Raw genomic sequence first — 18,092 nt, forward strand, 5'->3', positions numbered from 1 at the left:
TGAAATTCTATTAATTCATCAATGAGAAAGAGAGAAAGAAAGAGTCTACATCTTTTGAGCAGGCATAGTAGTCAGTGGACTGGGGCACTGTTATGAACACAGATGCTGCTTCAGGAATCTGAACAGATGCAGCAGTCCCAGGATTTGTCTGAGTTAGCTATAGTAAGTCCAGGCTGTCACAATTCACTGTTGCTTGTCCTTCAGTTATCTGGGTTAGCTTACTTCATAAATGCACCCCATATCAGCAGAACAGAAGATTAAAGCCCTGCCAAGAAGTGCTGCACTCATAGCTTTGGATGACAGCCTCACAGAGAAGTACTTGGATTTCAAAACTTCTCAGACTTACTCAATTAAAAGAACCTAAGGAAGGTTGATCTGGAAAATGTGTGACTCATATTCAATGCGTAGCATGACTTAGCAAGTGATGAAGGTTTCAGCCAGCACTCAGCAGGTGGATGACAAGTCCAGCCATGTAACCCATTCATCTCTACATGACTTTACCCCATATTCATAAGCCCTTGTGAAAATAAATTATCAGTTTGGCACTAGCTCTAGACACTGATGTGTGTTGTGTCCATTACAAGCATTTCAGATGAGCGTTCAGTGGAAGAACACTCTCACTGATGATAGCAGTGATTTACTTCATAGGTAGAAATACAAAGGAAGCAGGTTTCACTTCATAGCATACAATAAAAGTGCAAAATGTAACATTAATTTGTAAAATGACTACAGGTACTTGATAAATTTCCACAAGGAAATTTAAGATTACTGTCCAATTAATCAACTAATCAAAAATATTATCTGTGTGTATGCAAAATGAAGCCCATGTCTCGCTTTGGCATATCTAGCAGAAATTGATAAGAATGGCAGCTTTTTTCACCATTAACATCTTCCTTGTCAAATACACCTGCTGCCATTTTTCAGCTCCTTGTTTTTAATTCATCCCAGAAGCCAGAACCATGCTATTTTACATGCTAGGGAGAAGTTGAAACATTTGAATGTCTGCCACAGCCTAAAACTTGACGTGTGACAAAAAGTAAAACTGGACTGTGACGTATTGGCAACTATGGTATTGAAAGATTCATCAACATGATTTCCTCCACTAGCAAGAGTCAGAAGCCATTGCTAGAAAGCTAATTTTGATTACTCAAATTGTCCTCATGGCAAGCAAGCTGGCAGCTACGTACATTCACTGCACCTTGCAGTTTGTAAAAATGGCTGAGTAGGGGCAGAGATAACGCACTTAGCTCTACAAAATACATTGATTACCTTTATCTGTCCGGAAATTGCAGTGGTAGCACTCATCTTTTCAAACCTTAAGCACCACTCACCACTTTCTCTCTATTTTCTTATCATTACTTACACCAAGGAAGCAGCAGAAAAGTCTCAAAGCAGCAGTGATTGTCCCTAATTGTACACAGTCCATCAGTCAGCATGAGTACCCCTCTATCTTTTGAGACTGCTGGACAATGATAGGTAAAAATCTCAAGATGCAGAGCAAGCAACAGTTGTGCTGAAGTAAGAACTTGCCACAGTCATTGTATGAAGGTTTCCATTTCCAAACTCCTATCAGCACAAATGACAGTGCCAGTAATCACAGCTCTCTATGGCATCTTTATACATTTTAGAAAAGTGGCATATATGGAAAGTGCTATAAAAACGTGAAATATCACTAGAATACATTCTTAATTATAACAGAGAATGTAAGGATGGTTGCTTTATATGGAATTTTTCCATTAAAAAATATAAAAGAAATAAGATTAATTATAACAAACTGTAATCAGTGCTGTTAAATGGACAATGTTAACACATTTGACAGAGATTTGTATCTTTTTATCTAGAAATTACTACGGTAGAATTAAACCCTATATGTTACATTATTACGATTCAGTAACATGTATTGTACTCCAAGGCCAGTTGTCTTACCATTAGTTTGTTCAAGAGCAGCTATGCTTTGGAGATGGCCAGTCAAGTCTCTGGGAGTTTGAGTTTAGAAGACTGAAAAAGGTTTATTTCACTAATATTCTCCTCAGTACCTTTTAGTTACATTTTCCATTCAGTATTTTGCTTGCTTTTTGGAACAGGCCAGCAAAGAAAATGTAGAAAATCAGATACAACTATACATGAATAAACACTGATATAATTTAAGAGTAAGTTAGGGAAAGAAACAAATTATATATATTTCCAGCATCTATATCAGCAGGATTTCTGTGGTAAAGCATTCTACTGAACTATATTTTCATGTGTGAGTAGAGATGCAAAAAAATCATGTAGTAGTAAAATCTCATCCTTTAAATTTGTTAATTACTGTTGTAATGCTTCTTTTATATTTCTTTTTTTTTTTTTTTAATATTATTCATCTTGTACACCCATCTTTGCAGTGTTTTAAATTATCACCAAATTAGGTAATAATGCCTGATATTAAATTTAAAGTACTCTATTTTTTTCCCCCCAGTTTGAGAATGATCCATTTAGATGAGAAATCTACAGTTTGGAGCCAAAAGGTTAGAGTTTATTGGTTTCATGCTATCTAATGGTTACCCATTGAAAATTTTGATACATAAAATGGTTCACTTACCTCAGACAGAACATTAATCTACCACATCAGTCTTTGAAAGGTTCAAAATTTATGATAAAGGTATTTGATTTATAGACAGATTATTACTACCCATATTTTCTTATTAAAGAAAATCCCAACACTGCAAAATAGAATTGTAAGAGGATTTAACTATAATTGTAGCATTATCTTTATCTTGCAAAACCTAATCCTGGGAAAGGTTAATAATGCGCATATTCCTATTCAAATATCATTAAACTTGTTCATATGATTAGGCACTCCCTGCAGAATTGGAGTAAGGTCTTGATCCTGCATACTCTTGAAGAGAATGATGCTTTGCATGAGCGCAGCAGGCTGTAGGCTGTCAAGAAACTGCAGGATTGGGTTCTAAATCTCAATAATTAATCCATCCTTCTTTGTACTTGAGAGTTTGAGTTTAGTCAGTTACTATATACTGAATAAAATCCACATTTCAATATTTACATTGTGTTAATGTAGTAAGAATGGCATGTAAATGAAGAAAGAAATGGCTGAAACAATAATCTCAAGCCTATCCCTAAGTTTAAGTAAATAAAAAATGATGCCAAAAAGATGTTTTGTGTACATTGAGAGGAACAAATGAAGAAACATACCTTACTAACACTCAGCCAGTATTTGGTTTTGAGTATAATCCATGTGGGAAAGAAAACTTCCAAAAACAGTCTACATACAGATACATATGATTATGTTAAGACTCCTGCAGCAATATAGATAATATATTTTTGCCACCATCTGAAAAAGTAATTTCAAATCTCATTTTTCCCTCAGCATCCCTGGCACAAAATATTTGGCTGTTCCTAAAAGCTGATGCAGAATGAGGCTTAAATGCATTCTCTTAATTTCAAGCTTAAAATCAAATACTGAAAAACCACTCATCCAAAAATAAAATTTCCCAATTTCTATTTTTGACATTTTAAAGGCACATGTCTCTTTCAAAATTCTTCCCATTACATGGAGGAAGCAGGCTTTGTTAAGGATAAAGGGAAAATGATGTGCAAGTACATCAGGTAAAATTTTAAGCACATTTCAACATTCACAGGGCTATGAAACATTGGTATTCAACTGTTTCTCACCACTGTTGAGAAAGCAGTTAAAGCCACACTGTATTTTAAAGGGGAAAAAAGTGCCTTATACAGTATGCATCTAAAGGAAAATGTTCCTTTTTTAATTTTTCCCTCAATGACATTGCTGTAATTGATCTTAAAGGTCTTGAATCTTCTGACTTCTTGTGGTATTTTACGCAAAACTTAAAAAAAAAAAAAAAAAAAAAAAAAGACATTTATGAAAATATACTAGAGAACTATATATGGCCCAAGAGAAATATGCCTTAATGTTCTGGTGATATTCAAGTGTGAGAAATACAGGCTAGATGTCAGAAATTTCATTGTAAGAAGTGTTAAAATGGTCAAGAAATTTCTAAGAGCAAGTGTTAGAAGAGTATTTAAAGAATATAAATGTGCACTTTTTTTCCTCCACTTTCTGCAAGTTTCAAGAACGGGTACAGGGCATCCAAGCAGAAAGTACTTATATTTTAACCTGACTCTGCTTCTTCAGAGGATGAATTCTCAGTGAAGTGAGGAAAGCTACAAAACACAAGGTACTGTTTAAGTATAAACAGTGCTCTAACAACTGCATTCTCTCTCCACTCAATATACTCAACATCTTATTTATCTTTCCCAAAAAACACTTCTTGAATTGAGAAGCAGAACACAAGTAAAATGATTGTATGCCTTTGAATTGTATCCCTACCTTAGAAGTATCCCTCATAATCAGGGTGTCTGCTATGCAAAAAAAAAAAGGACACTTCAATCATATTTTATGACTAACAATAACTGAGATAACATTTTAAGCTAAGGTACTTTACAGAATTTAGAGACCAAGTAGTAATTCAAACTCCTGGAAACTCAAAACTTGCAGCTATCTTTCACTTTGTCTCACTGCAATTCTCAGTACTATGGATTTTTATCTTTTTCTTTGTTAACCCTTTTCTCAGTAGACAGAGCCCTCAGGCACGCTAGAATCTGAATCATAAAGATCTCAAATAGATAAAACTATTCTGAATTTGGAGTATTCATTCCCTGTTAACCATAGTGAAAGTCCTACTTGAGTATCAAAGATTTAAGTTTAGTGTATACAGTTACAATTCTATTCACTGCAACTAAAGGACACTCTACAATAGGTAGAATACACATATGCATAATATTCATAATGCATACTTTCAAAGCAGCATACTGTAGCAATCCCTCTAAGTTGAGTGAAATACTCTACATTTGAATTTCATGAACATGGAGCAGTCTGAGAACTATCAGAATTCAAAAACAGTTTCTGGACACCCTTGGTGTCTGAAAAAAAGGCTCCTGAACCCAGGGATTCCAACCTGCTCCTGGGAAGGTAGATGAGAATTAAGACAGATGCTGTCTCATCCATGTTAATAAAAGAAAGGGAAATGACTCAGTTGCAATGTTAGCCCTTACTCATACTTTCCCCTGAGAGTATATCTCAAAATGAACATATGTAACATTTGAGATTATATTTGTTTCCTTTTTCAGTGATGCATGCAGTATAGGCTAATAAATCATCCTGTACCTTAGATCTTCTTTTGAGTTTTGTCCTACAGTCTATTGCTGAAGCAAATCAGTAAAATTTGTTTGCCTGAAAATGCTGTGATGTAGTGATGTGGATGCATATGTATCAAACCACCTAGTCAAGTAGAGCAACATGACTTTAAAAAAAAAATCTAGACAACTCTATGCTTAAACTTCCTGAGCACTAAAAAAATACTGCATTTAGTCAGTAATATCCTGGCTGCATCGAAGGAACACTCAGCAGATCAAGGGAGATAATTGCCTCCAGTATCAAGAGGCAGCCTACAGGAATGATGGGAAGAAACTTGATCAGAGAATGTAGAAATAGGTAACAGTTTTAAACTAAAAGAGGAGAGATTCGTGTTAGATATTAGGTAGAAATTCTTTACTGTAAGGGTGGTAAGGCACTGGAACAATCAGAAGAACTGATTAAGGGCTGCCCCATCTCTGAAGTGTTCAGGGCCCAGTCAGATGGACCCCTTTGGGCATTCTGCTCTAGTGAGAGATGTTCCTGTTCAATGTAGGGTTGTTGCAACTAGATTATCTTTAAGGTTCTTCTCAACCCTAACCATTCTATAAATTTATGATCTAGTTCTTTTAACTTATCTGCTTTGTAAATAGTCAAGACAGCAATATGAGGACAAATATTAGGATAAACCTGAAAAGCTACTGATACTAAGAGAATAACTGAATACGTGCATTTTATTTTTCACTTGATGCACAGAAATTGCAAAACAATATGATATTGTGTCAAAATGCTTTCAATATATTTCTTAAATATATATATTACTTTTTAAGCACATTTTTAGTTAAAAATGATCAGAGAATGACCCCAATTGTAGAAAAAATCTACAAGTATAAAAGCAGTACATTAATTTGTAGAAGACCTATGCGAGAAGCAGTTATCTGTTCCAGAACTGGTATTTTGTCAACTATTTTCTAAACTTTAAACAAAATCTAACATACAGAGACAGGAAGTCAGCACGTTTCCAAACATCAATGTTCTGAATTACATTGACAGTTGTAATTTTCAGAACAAACGAACTTTTACTACTTGAAACTGTTAGCTCAATAGTATCAATGTAACTCTGAGACAGAAAATAAAGTCTAGTATTTCACTCATCTGTGTAGTTAAGCTCCCTTTAAGAGCTATCTTTTGTAATCCCATTAAGACAAACTCATACAAGTCTTCACTGAATGAAAAACATGGCCTATAGAATCAAACTCTGATGATGGTGAGCACAAGAGAAAAAATCACAGAATACTCTCAGATCTCAGGTGGAATTTAGAGCACTGCATTCGGATATTCATGAAAATGTAATTTTCCTCCAGTAAACTCAGTAAGTTTTATTTGAAATTATGGAGAAACAGTAAGAAGGAGTTACATGAAGCCAAATTCATCATCATTTTTTAGAACTACATTCTATCCATACTGTTATGAACTCACTGCAGTCCCTCATGTTTAAGTACAAAACTAAAAAACTATCTTTTATCATCAAACAACTTTTCAGCTTTATTTCCAAACCTGTCAAAAATTGCTTTATGGCACATTTCTGAGAGCTTGAAATTTTTGTTAAAGAAGATTTAAGTAGTTCTTACATGCTGTTAACAAAATGTGGAAGTAGATTCTTGTGAATTCCGAACTGTGCCATTACTTAGATTAACTTTTATAAAAATCCCAAAAGTACTTATCTAACTGCTGAATGGGTGTCTTCTTTGGCTAACTTCAGTAATCAGATGTATGAGAAGGATTTGCCAAGAAGAAATTTGAAAGATGATTTCATCTCTTATAAAAATGCAAAACAGATGTAAAAAGCTCATGGCAAACTATCCCCTGTAGCTATTCAGAAATTCTTACTGTCTAGTTGCTCCTTCATTCCCTGTCACATATTTTGACTTTTTGCTTCATTCTACCCTATGAAGATTTTTGCCTTTTTCCTACTAATTTTTTTCCCCTTCAATTTTTTTTTTCTCATCTTGTGACAATGATACCTCATGAGCTCTTCTAGCATACAGAAGGAAGATCAGTAAATCTAAGTACAAACTTTTGGCAGTGTGGAAGATGTTCATGGGCACTTTTCAATCTGTAAACCACTTCTTAATGTTTTCTTTAAGATATGCTTCATCTGATCATCTGTATGCATATTTCAACACATATTACTCAGTAAACATTCCCAATAATTGTTATTATTTTAGTCCCAGAGAGGTTTCTATTACACCTAAGTTCAAATTAATCTACTGACTATGAAATTGCTTACTGTTGTGGGCACCATGAGCTGCTCAACAGACATTATGAGCACCATGAAGCACCTGGCAGGCACTACAGAGCTGGTGGAACACTCAGCACATACAATCAACAGCAAGCTCTCTGAGAATATTAAAAGTGGTGTCAAGTTATTGGCAGTCATTACAAATCCTGTCAAGTGTTCTGGACATAATAAATAGTGGTAAGAGCTAGATGAGTTTTATAAATTCTGTATCAGAGGTGTGCTAGGGAGTCCTATTAGATTGAAGTATGACATTCTGAGAAACTGCTGTTTCATTTCATCTGTAAAATTTGCAGGCTCATATTCATTGGCAACCTGGAAATACCAATTAGCAGCCCTTAATGAGTTCTTCTGATCGTTCCAGTGTTTTCAGGAGCAGCACTTTTCCTGCTGGGAAATGGATCTCTATGAAGATGCCCATGCTGGGTCTCTGTAAAGTGGTAGCTTGATATTTGGAAGGAATTGCAGACTTTCAAATGATCACTAATGCAGGCTACTGGAAACTTCTCACCCTTTCATTCACAAGAGCACATTCCTTATTTCTTTCTAGCTGAATATCTGTGCTTCCTTAACAATTCAGCCACTGAATGACCTATGGTTCACAGCTTTTTACATCTCTCACAACTTGTAAACATTTCTATTGGCCATTGTTAAAACCACATTTTTTGTTAGGACTCCAATTGACCTTGATCTCCATTCTGCTAGGAAAGTGTTAGTAACACATATCATTCCTTTGGTGATTATGGGAATAAAAGTGTGGCTTTTCTTTCATTTCCACAAGGTATTAGCAAAGTCATCACCCCACCAACTTTCTGTCATTCAAGAAAGTCAAAGATCCAAAGATTCTGTGATTAATGAAGTATGCGTCAAATAATATTTCTGACTGTGGAACCCACCAGCACAGTCACAGACAGGGATATTTTCTACGCAGTGTAACTTTTAAATTCATGATGTTTCTCTGTCCTATGCTATATAATGTTCAGCCAGAGATGAATTTTCTTTACTTGTTTGTATTTTTTGTTCTCTTCCTTATCCCATATCCTTTATGTTTCCTACAGTGGAAAATCTCAGAAAGCAATTCACTTACAGATCTAAATTTAAAGAATTTGCCTAACATTCAACTCTAAAAATCCTATTCATAGGCAGCGGTGCTGAAGTGTATAGAACAGATTTACAAAATGAAAACTAAAAGAACAAAGTCTGATATTTGTGTCAGAGATACAACTTAAAGGCAACATCCTCTAAATTCCTCGAGGAAACTTCAGTTTCATGCAATATATAATGTATGGTTACCATCACGTATTAATGTTTCATGTCATGAATATACGTTACCTAATATATAGACAGGACAACGGTGCTCTCTCAATATACATACAATTTTAGATGAAATAAGCAAATTGTGTTTTTCCCACTCTATTTTAATCTTACTTGTGTTTTCTGTGCATTATACCTAAATTTCTTGCTGCTATAAGAAACCCAGAGCTATTAATATTTTTTTGGCGATACTACTACTTTTTTTAAACATTTTTCTCTCAAATCCACTCCAGTTGGTGATGTTAAACACCAGTGCAACTCACCACATATCAATTGGTTTTCCTTCAGGTTACGAAAAGACAGTCCTTGTAAAGCACTGGGGTAAGCACAAACAGTTTCCTCCGCAATTCGGACTGAAGCATTTCTAGCCCATTGTAAGACCCATTTCAGATTACAGTCACAGATGAGTGAATCAGTGTTGAAATGCCTAGAAGAACGAAGGAACAGCACAGTTAGTGTGCACACAATTTTCATACACAAACTTTCTTCAAAGTCTTTCAAATACAGATTATCACATTCTAAAGATAATCCTGTATAGATGTGTAAGTAATTACACAGATAACCTGAGACAAATAATGCACACTGTCCCAATCCTAATGTCTTTCAAAACATTATGCCAATTTTTTTTTTATTTGGGAACAGTATTTCTGACTACTGACTTATATGTGAATAGGTGGTACTATAAAAAGCCACACTGCAAAATACATTTCATTACTAAAACACCTTCAAGTAGAAAATTAATCATGGAAACATCCAATGTATACTTTTAAGTCTCAGAGAGGTGCATTTAATATAAATAGCTCAGAACTGTCATTATAGTTCCAGACAAAGTTTTTAATATGAGTGCTTTTGTTTTTTTATTCAGTTATCACACAATGTAATGCATACAAATATGGAAAGGCGTAAAATCATAAAGTAGAAAAGAATAAATACGGATGCCATTCAGGATTGCCAGTGTGGGTTTGTCAGGAACCGCGCCAAATTCTCAGCGCAGACACAGACATTGGTAAGAAAATACTGTATATTTTATGTTTCTAAAGCATTGATAGAAATAATTCTGTTTGAATTCAACTACACTGTGTTCCTTGCAATGTTTTTCTTGGCTCTTTAAGAAGGGAAGGAATCATACTTACAGTGCTTTCAGAGCTAGCAACTCAGAAAAGAGTCCATTCATGAGACTTGAAAAAATATTCCCTGACAAATTCCTAGAAAAAAAAAAAAAGTAAATTATGGATATAGCAAATACATGAAAACAAAATTGTTAAGAGTAATTTTTTTCCAAGTGCTAATTAAAAAAAAATGTAATTTCCTGACCACAACAAAGACATTTAAATTTGTATATTGCCTTTTCGTAAATGACAACAATATTCAAATCAAACCATGCACTTTTACTTATTTTATTGTCACAGCAGGTACACATACAATTCATTCCATTTAAGAAACAGGAGTTTCTGTATATATTTAACAGAAGTGATATACTCTAGAATTTCAGTGTAAATATTCACTCAGTGATTTTTCACCAAGACCTATGTTTTAATTTACTGTTTATGTAGAACGCTATTTCAAGGTAAACAAATAAAAGTATCAGTTTAATAACGTGTAGATGAATCCTAGCATTTTATTTAAATAGCAGTGAGTTTTCAAAGTAAACATTTTTATTACAAAAGACTTTAAATAAATGGATATTCCCTATCATCACATTCTTAAGGCCATTTCCATTTTAACTACTGTTTTACTATATTTTTGGTCTTGATGTCTGAATGGATTAAGCTGAATACTTGCATACAGATGCAATTTAATATTTCCTCATTCAATATTACTGTTGAATCAGCATCTTAAAAGTACAAGAAGTAAATGCTTAATATCAAATAATGCTGTCTTTTTAAGTACTTGTAAAATAAAATAAGTTGTAGAGCCTTCTGGAAACAATTCATCTTATTTTTGTATTCTTGGTAATTCTTGGAACAAAAGTAATTTTTCAACAATGAAAAAAAAGGCTTTGAACAATTCAAAATTTCATGGTAGCTTTAAGCAAAACTCTACTAATAGAGAAAAATAACTGGCTCAGCAAAGTTAAGTGAAATTATTTCTCATTATACTGAGTGACAGTAAGATATGTTGATATAATTGAGGTCATTGCAAGTATTTTTTTTAACAGTGCACCCTTAATACAATCGAAGCACTAAGCTCTTGGAAATGGAAGGGCTTTCTAATTTGCCTTGAAGTGTAGGTATATATAAGATAGCCTCTTTACTTAAAATTAAATGGGCCTACTCATGCTTATTGGACATAAGCACTGGCTAAGCATATGCTGAAAAAGTTCAATGAACTGGGACCTTAAAAGGACTGAAAGAGAAAGTGATAACCCTGACATTTACAAAGTAGACCAGAAGTAGCCTCACCAGTGAGAAAGCAGATACAATAGTGCCCTGTTAACTGACAGGACAATCAGGCTGAACTGAAAGACAGCAAAAGCAACCTGCCTAGCCATGTATGGATGCCAGCTGAAACACAGCACAGCTTCCTCCTCTTTACCCTACTGCAGTATGGCAGCATTTCCAATCTAATGCAAATCCCAGTTTTCTCTTAAATAGCTGGACAGACTTCAAGCAGTAAAATAAACAGAACATCAGCACTGAAGTTTGGTAATTCTGTTTGGACCTAAGGAAGGCTTCATTTCTGGTCAGTATTTGAGAAATCAAGGAAAAACTAAATCATTTCCATGGCTGATGTAGCAATATTCGCAAACAGAATGTGGCTATTCACCTGCTGAAGATGCCCATCCTACATCTGATAAATCTATGCACTTTCCATAGGTCCTACCAAGCCCACTGAGATATCTCACCAGAATTGCTTTTTGTCAAACTAAAAATTCCTAATGTGTTCTTTTCACAGATTTTTTTGAAACTTTTCATTGCGAGATATACATGTTTTCTTCAGTGCTTTTGGCAAGTAGTGGAATAATAGAGTTCCTGACAGTTCAGAAGTCAGCACAGAGCCAGTAAGTCCGTTTTCATATTCTTTCATATTCAGCCAATGACCTGGCTCAAAATTTCCACATTATTACTGCTAATTAGCAAACTAGTATCATGTTTACAGTGCTGTATAAATCACAAATAAATTTCTAAATCCAACAAGCACAATATATAAGACTGGATCTCCCCAACACTGGGAATAGCCTCTTTGCTAACAAAGCAGTCTAGAGCATTATTAAATCACTCAATAACTGAGCACTTCTGAGCTAGATGTCTGCAGCGTGCTGCAGATGCCTGGTTCTGTTGGCTCACATGACATTTATATTCTGTATTAAAATATTTCTATAACCACGGCATTGTGAAATTCCACCATTTTAGATATCTTAAAAACCCACTCTAGCTTGACTTAAAAGGAAATTTGTTCTTAAAACATCCCCATCACCTAGTTTCCAAACATTTCAAACATAACAAATTAATGCACTCCAAAGCTGATAGCACTTGCTATGCCATTAACTTACTGCATTAATAGAAACATGTGCTCTCTGTTATATCAGAGGTAAACTATTTTAGTTTTATGTACAGTCGTGCACTTATTTTTTTATATATCAAATACTCCATGCTTTTACAGAAATTAATAAAACACTTCTGCCAGAAGCTTTAATATAAATAACAAATACCATAAAACAGCCAAATGCACCTTGAAGGACTGATTTGAGGCAAAGTACAGGTGGAAACAAAGTATATGAACATGAAGTATGTTTCACTCTTATAAGCAGTATTAGAAAGCAGAGGCTGAATGAAAAAGCAGTAGATTCTTCTGTGCAAAAAGACTTGATAGAGAAGGTATAAAACCTACAGCACAAATAGAGGGCAGGCTCTGGTGCATACTTTCTCAGTATGAGGTCTATGTGATTCACAGTGTTATTCTGGTTTTGTACTTTATCTCTGGCACCATACAAAGGGAGTAGTTTCTTCAATGACAGCAACAAAGTCACACAAGAATTTATGGTATAATATTATCATAAAGGTAGTTGGTGATAATGATTCAGAGCCAGGATGACAAATAAATCAGATGTACTTTAATCAAACAGTTAGAAGTAAAGAGGAAGGTCTGTCTGGAACTTCTTAAAGGAAGATCCAGCAGTAGCTGCTTGCTGAAATAGGTTTTAATGTGCTAAAATGCCAAACCTGAAGGACTAACTTATTGGGGACTATTAAGATGATATCTGGTCAACCAGTACACCAACCCAGTATTCCATAGCTCATGATATTTAAATTAAGTATAAACAGAATTAGTATGGATGGCCACACCATTACCTACCAAAAGTATATTTGCATACATCATTCTGGAACAAAGCATTGAAACACGGCCTCTGAGGGACTGAAGGAGATCTGGAAGATTTGTTGCATTCAATTATGTCAGTCCTAGTTAGAATATGTGCACCCCAGCACAGCATAAACACAGCCGAAGGATGATATATTAAGTCAAAAAAGTTAAGCTAATATCTTAGAAGACATAATAAATCTTCTCTTATGCTGTCTGAGGCACTGTCAGATACATCTGTCAAACGATGTGAATGCATTTTGAAATCATTTTTCAAGTACAAATCATCAAATCCAAGAAGGTGTAAAAATTAGATCACCCTCTAGGAACATAATCACAATTCACTGCCTGCAGTGATTTTAGGGAGCCGTACGAAATTTTAGATTTCATTAGTAATTTGAAATTCAATTCCAATTGACAAAAATGTACATCCTGACCTGAGTAAGAAAATTTTTTCCTACGCGCATGATTAAGAGGCTTATAAGTTCTATTTGGATTTCGTATGTGTTTATGTTTTCAAAACAATATTTGATGATATTACTAATTATTATTTTTTAATATAAATTTAAGAAACCCTTAGGTTGCCCTGTTCAGTATAGTCTACATGAAATCATCAAACCCTTTGAAGAGTCCTTGCATAATCCCTAAAAGCTAGACAAATTTCACCTTTCATTTTAGAGAAGTATGTTTACATACATTTATCCTACTGAGTTTAGATATATTCGTCACATCATTTGATGAAAAGTTATGTCAGCTTAGCTGATTTTTTACTTTTTTCCCCCCACATTTTTATTTTATAAAGCCAAGAACAACTGCATTATTTTGTTTCACCTGGTATTTGTGCTCATAAACAGGACCAGGAGAGCTCATCTGTATAATTCACATAAGGATCTACGTCCTTTGCTCTTTCCAGTGGACTCACGGCTCTCCCTACTGGTTTGGATAACAGCCTGCAAAGATCTTTCTGTACTTCATCTCTGCTAAAGTAACACAGGAGAGCTCTAATTTCTGCAATCAACAATTGCATAAATCATTATTTCTCTATATATATCTCTATAATGCTCCTTTGATATTCTCACCCATAATTGGTGGTTATTAAATCAGTTTACTGTTTAAGAATTTGTCATCTTTTCTTTAGTACAATTCTTTACATTCATGTTCTATTAAGTAAATGCCACTCCACACTGTTTTCAGAGAACACACTCCTGAAAATACCAGTAAACATGATTCAGAGGTATCGCTAGCAACACAAAGGAGGCTTATTGTAATTTATAGATTGAAATAATTTGTTTTTGGAAATTTTTTGTAAAAAAGTCCAAGGGAAAAAAAAATGCTAGAAAGTGTTAGGCCTAAGGAAGCAGGTTGAATTAGCCCATAGTCAGCAAAAAAAAAAAACAAAAAACCACTAGTTCTTACATTCAAGGCAAATTAAAATTGTCAACTCAAGCGATTATTAATAATTATGTCATTAATCAGATTTCTGAGATACAGGAGCAAGTAACATGGTGAATGGTGGGGACTTGCTCCTATCAACTGTGATGGTAGTGACACAACATAATCACCAACTCAACAAGAGTAATGCTGCTCTTGACTCTGGTTTGTTAAAGATGACAGCTTGCATAAAAGATAAAGTCATAAATTTTGATACTGTAAACACTAACTGATTTACTCATGGTAAAAAAGAAATTTTGACTAATCTACCATTAGGCCTCTGAGTTCCAGACTTCAGAAATGATAAAAATTGAAAAATAATAAAGTATCTGGAGAGGAATTATTGAAGTATATGAACTGGCATGCAGGATGATCTCAATAATATAATCAACTGTAGAAAAGTGGTTTAAAGCCCAAATTTAAAAAATGGAGAACAAAAAAGTGAACCAATAACTAAGCCTTGAGAAATATATATTTTTTTAAAGATCAAAGATGTAGAGAGCCAATAATAAACTGAAAATGCTAGTAAAAAGTCAGAAAGTACAGAGATTGCGAGATTTACTAAAAATGAAGTTACTCTTTGGAAAATCTACCAAAAGAAGGTGGTTTACTACACTAAACAGTTCTTAGTACAAATAATAAGTCAGAAATAGCAGACGTTATATGTAGCCTAAATATATCTAATTGCTACTATTTCTGACTTTTCAGTGATGTTGGTTGTCTGGTTTATATGCATTTTGTGGGAAATGCATCATTAGATTCTAGAAATGATCTTTCCTAAGATCACCTATAGAATGACTAGTAAGATGCAGAACTAGTTAGAATCTAAAAATACCAGGGAAGATAGATGCCTTCAATACTAGATCTCATCACATGAAAAAAATCTAGTATAAATTTTACATTTTTTCCTTCTGATATAATGCTAGATATACACTAAAATTAATCAGCAATTTTCCTTTTCTAGAAAATCACTGGTTTTATTAATATGCTTACATGATATATCTTCAGTAAAAGCATACTATAAAAGATGAAAGAAAACCCCAATCTGCCAACATTTTTTCTGTTTTACTTTTTTTCAGAACTCAGCCAGTAACTGCTTCAAATGCAAGTGAAGTCAAACTAACAGGTCTATCAGAAGAGAGCCATATTTTTTTGCACTGGCACATGGACATAACATCCATAAAGAATCCATATAGTAATGAAGAACCTGGGGATAAGAACATTTATGGTGTTACATTATAAGCTAATGGGCAGGACAGAAGAGAGGGGAGTGAGATGCTACTGGTGTTGTGCAGAAACAGCCTTGTGACTGACTACTCAGAGCTTTCTCTAGCTATTTTGGCTCAGAAAAGTAAATACGTGAAAATAAATCTGGTAATAACAACACCAAAGTCTAGTCAACATTAAGAGAACCATTTTCTAAGAAGAGGTGAGTGTACTTGAAGATAGTAGGTCAAGTAATTTCACTAAATAATATTATTCAAAGTAAAAAGTGTAACAAGAATTTCACTTGAGAGTTTGAATTAAGAAAGGCATCTTTAAAAGTTCAGCTATAAACTGGAGGCACAGATTAAAACAATGCAGAAAGTGCTGAGTTTACACTCGGAAATGAAATCTAGCCTCATAGTGAGGAAAGAAAAAATATTTTCCTAGGATGCATAAAAAGACGTGAGGCAAGAACACACAGTGATAACATAACATATGGGGAACTGATGAGACTTTCTCTGGATCTGCATGCTCAGAAGAAAATCTGCAAGCACTGTGGCAGGGTGAGAGTTCGACTACCAGAGGGAGCAGGGATTTGGGAGCCTGTTTTCCCAAGGGACACTGTAATGCTTTGGTTGGTACAGCTTGGTAACTACTGGGCTTTGCCATGCATACATGCTGCTTTCTGACACAAGCCAAGAATGCAGAGATAGTCTTCCACTCTCCATCCTGGTCTTCAGAGGAACGGGCAAATACAGCCAAACAGTGCCACAGAACAAATGCTGAAAACTCACTGTGAATTAATTTCTGTTCTTTATATTCACAAGACTGAAATTTAGCAGTTAAGATGGTTTGGAACAATTTATGAATAAAATTTTTAGACTTTTTGCCAAGACTGCAGGAATTTGAACAGTTTCTGGTGAGGTTGCTCGCACTGTCTAGAAGGTGGCTTCACCACTCTGAATTAAACGTACCTTTTGTGATAATCTGACTTTACAGTCATAGTCACATTCACTGAGCACAACAAAGGAAACATGGCAACCCCCAGAGGCAGGTTGGGTTTGCCCAATCTGACCACATGCCCGAGATGAGTAAAAAGAGGAGTGGGCAACTTGCTATCAAGGCTCCTTCCATTGTCTTTTCTCATTTGTATACATCAGAGGAGATCTAGCACATTTACTCTCAATAATGCAATGAGTTAAATGTGCCAGTTTGGGGCCTTTTACCCAGCATCATTTTGATCTCCTGGCAGATCTTTCTAGAAAGAGTTTCCTGTTTTTTCCAAGGTCAGTTTCTCCAAAACTGTCTTGGAGAGAAAGAAAATAAAGCTTGAGATTTGTAACATACTGTGACACAGGACTGATTCCCCATTCAGGAATGAAGGCAGATGTAGATAAAAATGCAGAGCCCTCCTGGGTCTTTCTCAACAGGATACACTGAAAAGTGTATAACAAAATATTGTTTCCTCCATTTATTCTCTCAACCTCCAAATATTTGAAACTCAAGAATTTCCTGAACAATACCAGGTTTCTGTGAATTCAATAATCCAGCAGGGACTTCTCTTTCACAATATTATCCATAGCCTCTTGAATTCATGTAAAGTTTTAACAGAATCCTGCAGCAACGTGTACCTCAGCTTTGTCTTTTGTTAAAAAATAATGACAACAAACCTTCCTTTTGGTTTGCTTTTTTTCCAGTTTGCCTCAGTATTTTCACTCAGTATCCTCTAGTTTCTGTACTGTCAAAGATGATGAAAAATAGGTCGCTGTTCATCTCTATTATGTTATTCAGAATTTTAGAGTCTCGTATCATACCTCCCTTCCTCTCAACTGTCCCTTTCCCAGCCAGGAAAGTTGCAGGCAACTTATTCATTCCTAGTGCTGCACCTCTCACCACTCGGTTCTATCTTGCCTTGAGCCTTTCAGAGATTTGATCACCTTCCTTAGCTCAGTGGACTGAGAAAGACTGCCAGTATTTTTCAAAATGCAGCTGCTTAACTTTCTTTCTGTAGTACTATATACGTTCTCTGATTTTTTCTCCCTTTCATTAATAATACTTGTATTTTTTTTTAAAGTGATACCGAGCAACGAGCAGCTGTTTTCATGACATTATCCACTATCATCTCAAAACATCTTTCCCAAGTTTTAATGGTTAGCCCAGAACTTTTTTTCTTCCCTACATCACTTAATATATATTTCCATTAAATTTCATTTCCATTTTACTGTGCTGTCAGGGAATCCTCTCCATTGCTTCTGTCATTCCTCAAAATCAACTTTCGTCTCCTCAGGCCATGATAAACTTAGCATCTCTAGTAAATTTGGCCATCACATATTTTATACTTTCCAGATTCACCAGATTCTCTCTGAAATTGAACAACCCAGGTATACTATTATA

General features: G+C 34.8%; 1 protein-coding gene across 1 annotated transcript in view; it reads right to left on the reverse strand.

The window, feature by feature from the left end:
- LOC306946366 (adhesion G protein-coupled receptor A3-like) overlaps positions 1-18,092 on the reverse strand; it is a gene marked incomplete at both ends in the record, with an annotated part of 255,599 nt that overhangs the window by 139,628 nt on the left and 97,879 nt on the right. Inside the window, 2 exons of the mRNA XM_079535384.1 lie at positions 9,026-9,189; positions 9,896-9,967. Of these exons, the coding sequence (XP_079391510.1) occupies positions 9,026-9,189; positions 9,896-9,967 (236 nt within the window). The remainder of the gene's footprint in view (positions 1-9,025; positions 9,190-9,895; positions 9,968-18,092) is intronic.

This window comes from Tetrao urogallus, assembly GCF_951394365.1.
Source record: "Tetrao urogallus genome assembly, chromosome: 5".
Classification (NCBI taxonomy): domain Eukaryota; kingdom Metazoa; phylum Chordata; class Aves; order Galliformes; family Phasianidae; genus Tetrao; species Tetrao urogallus.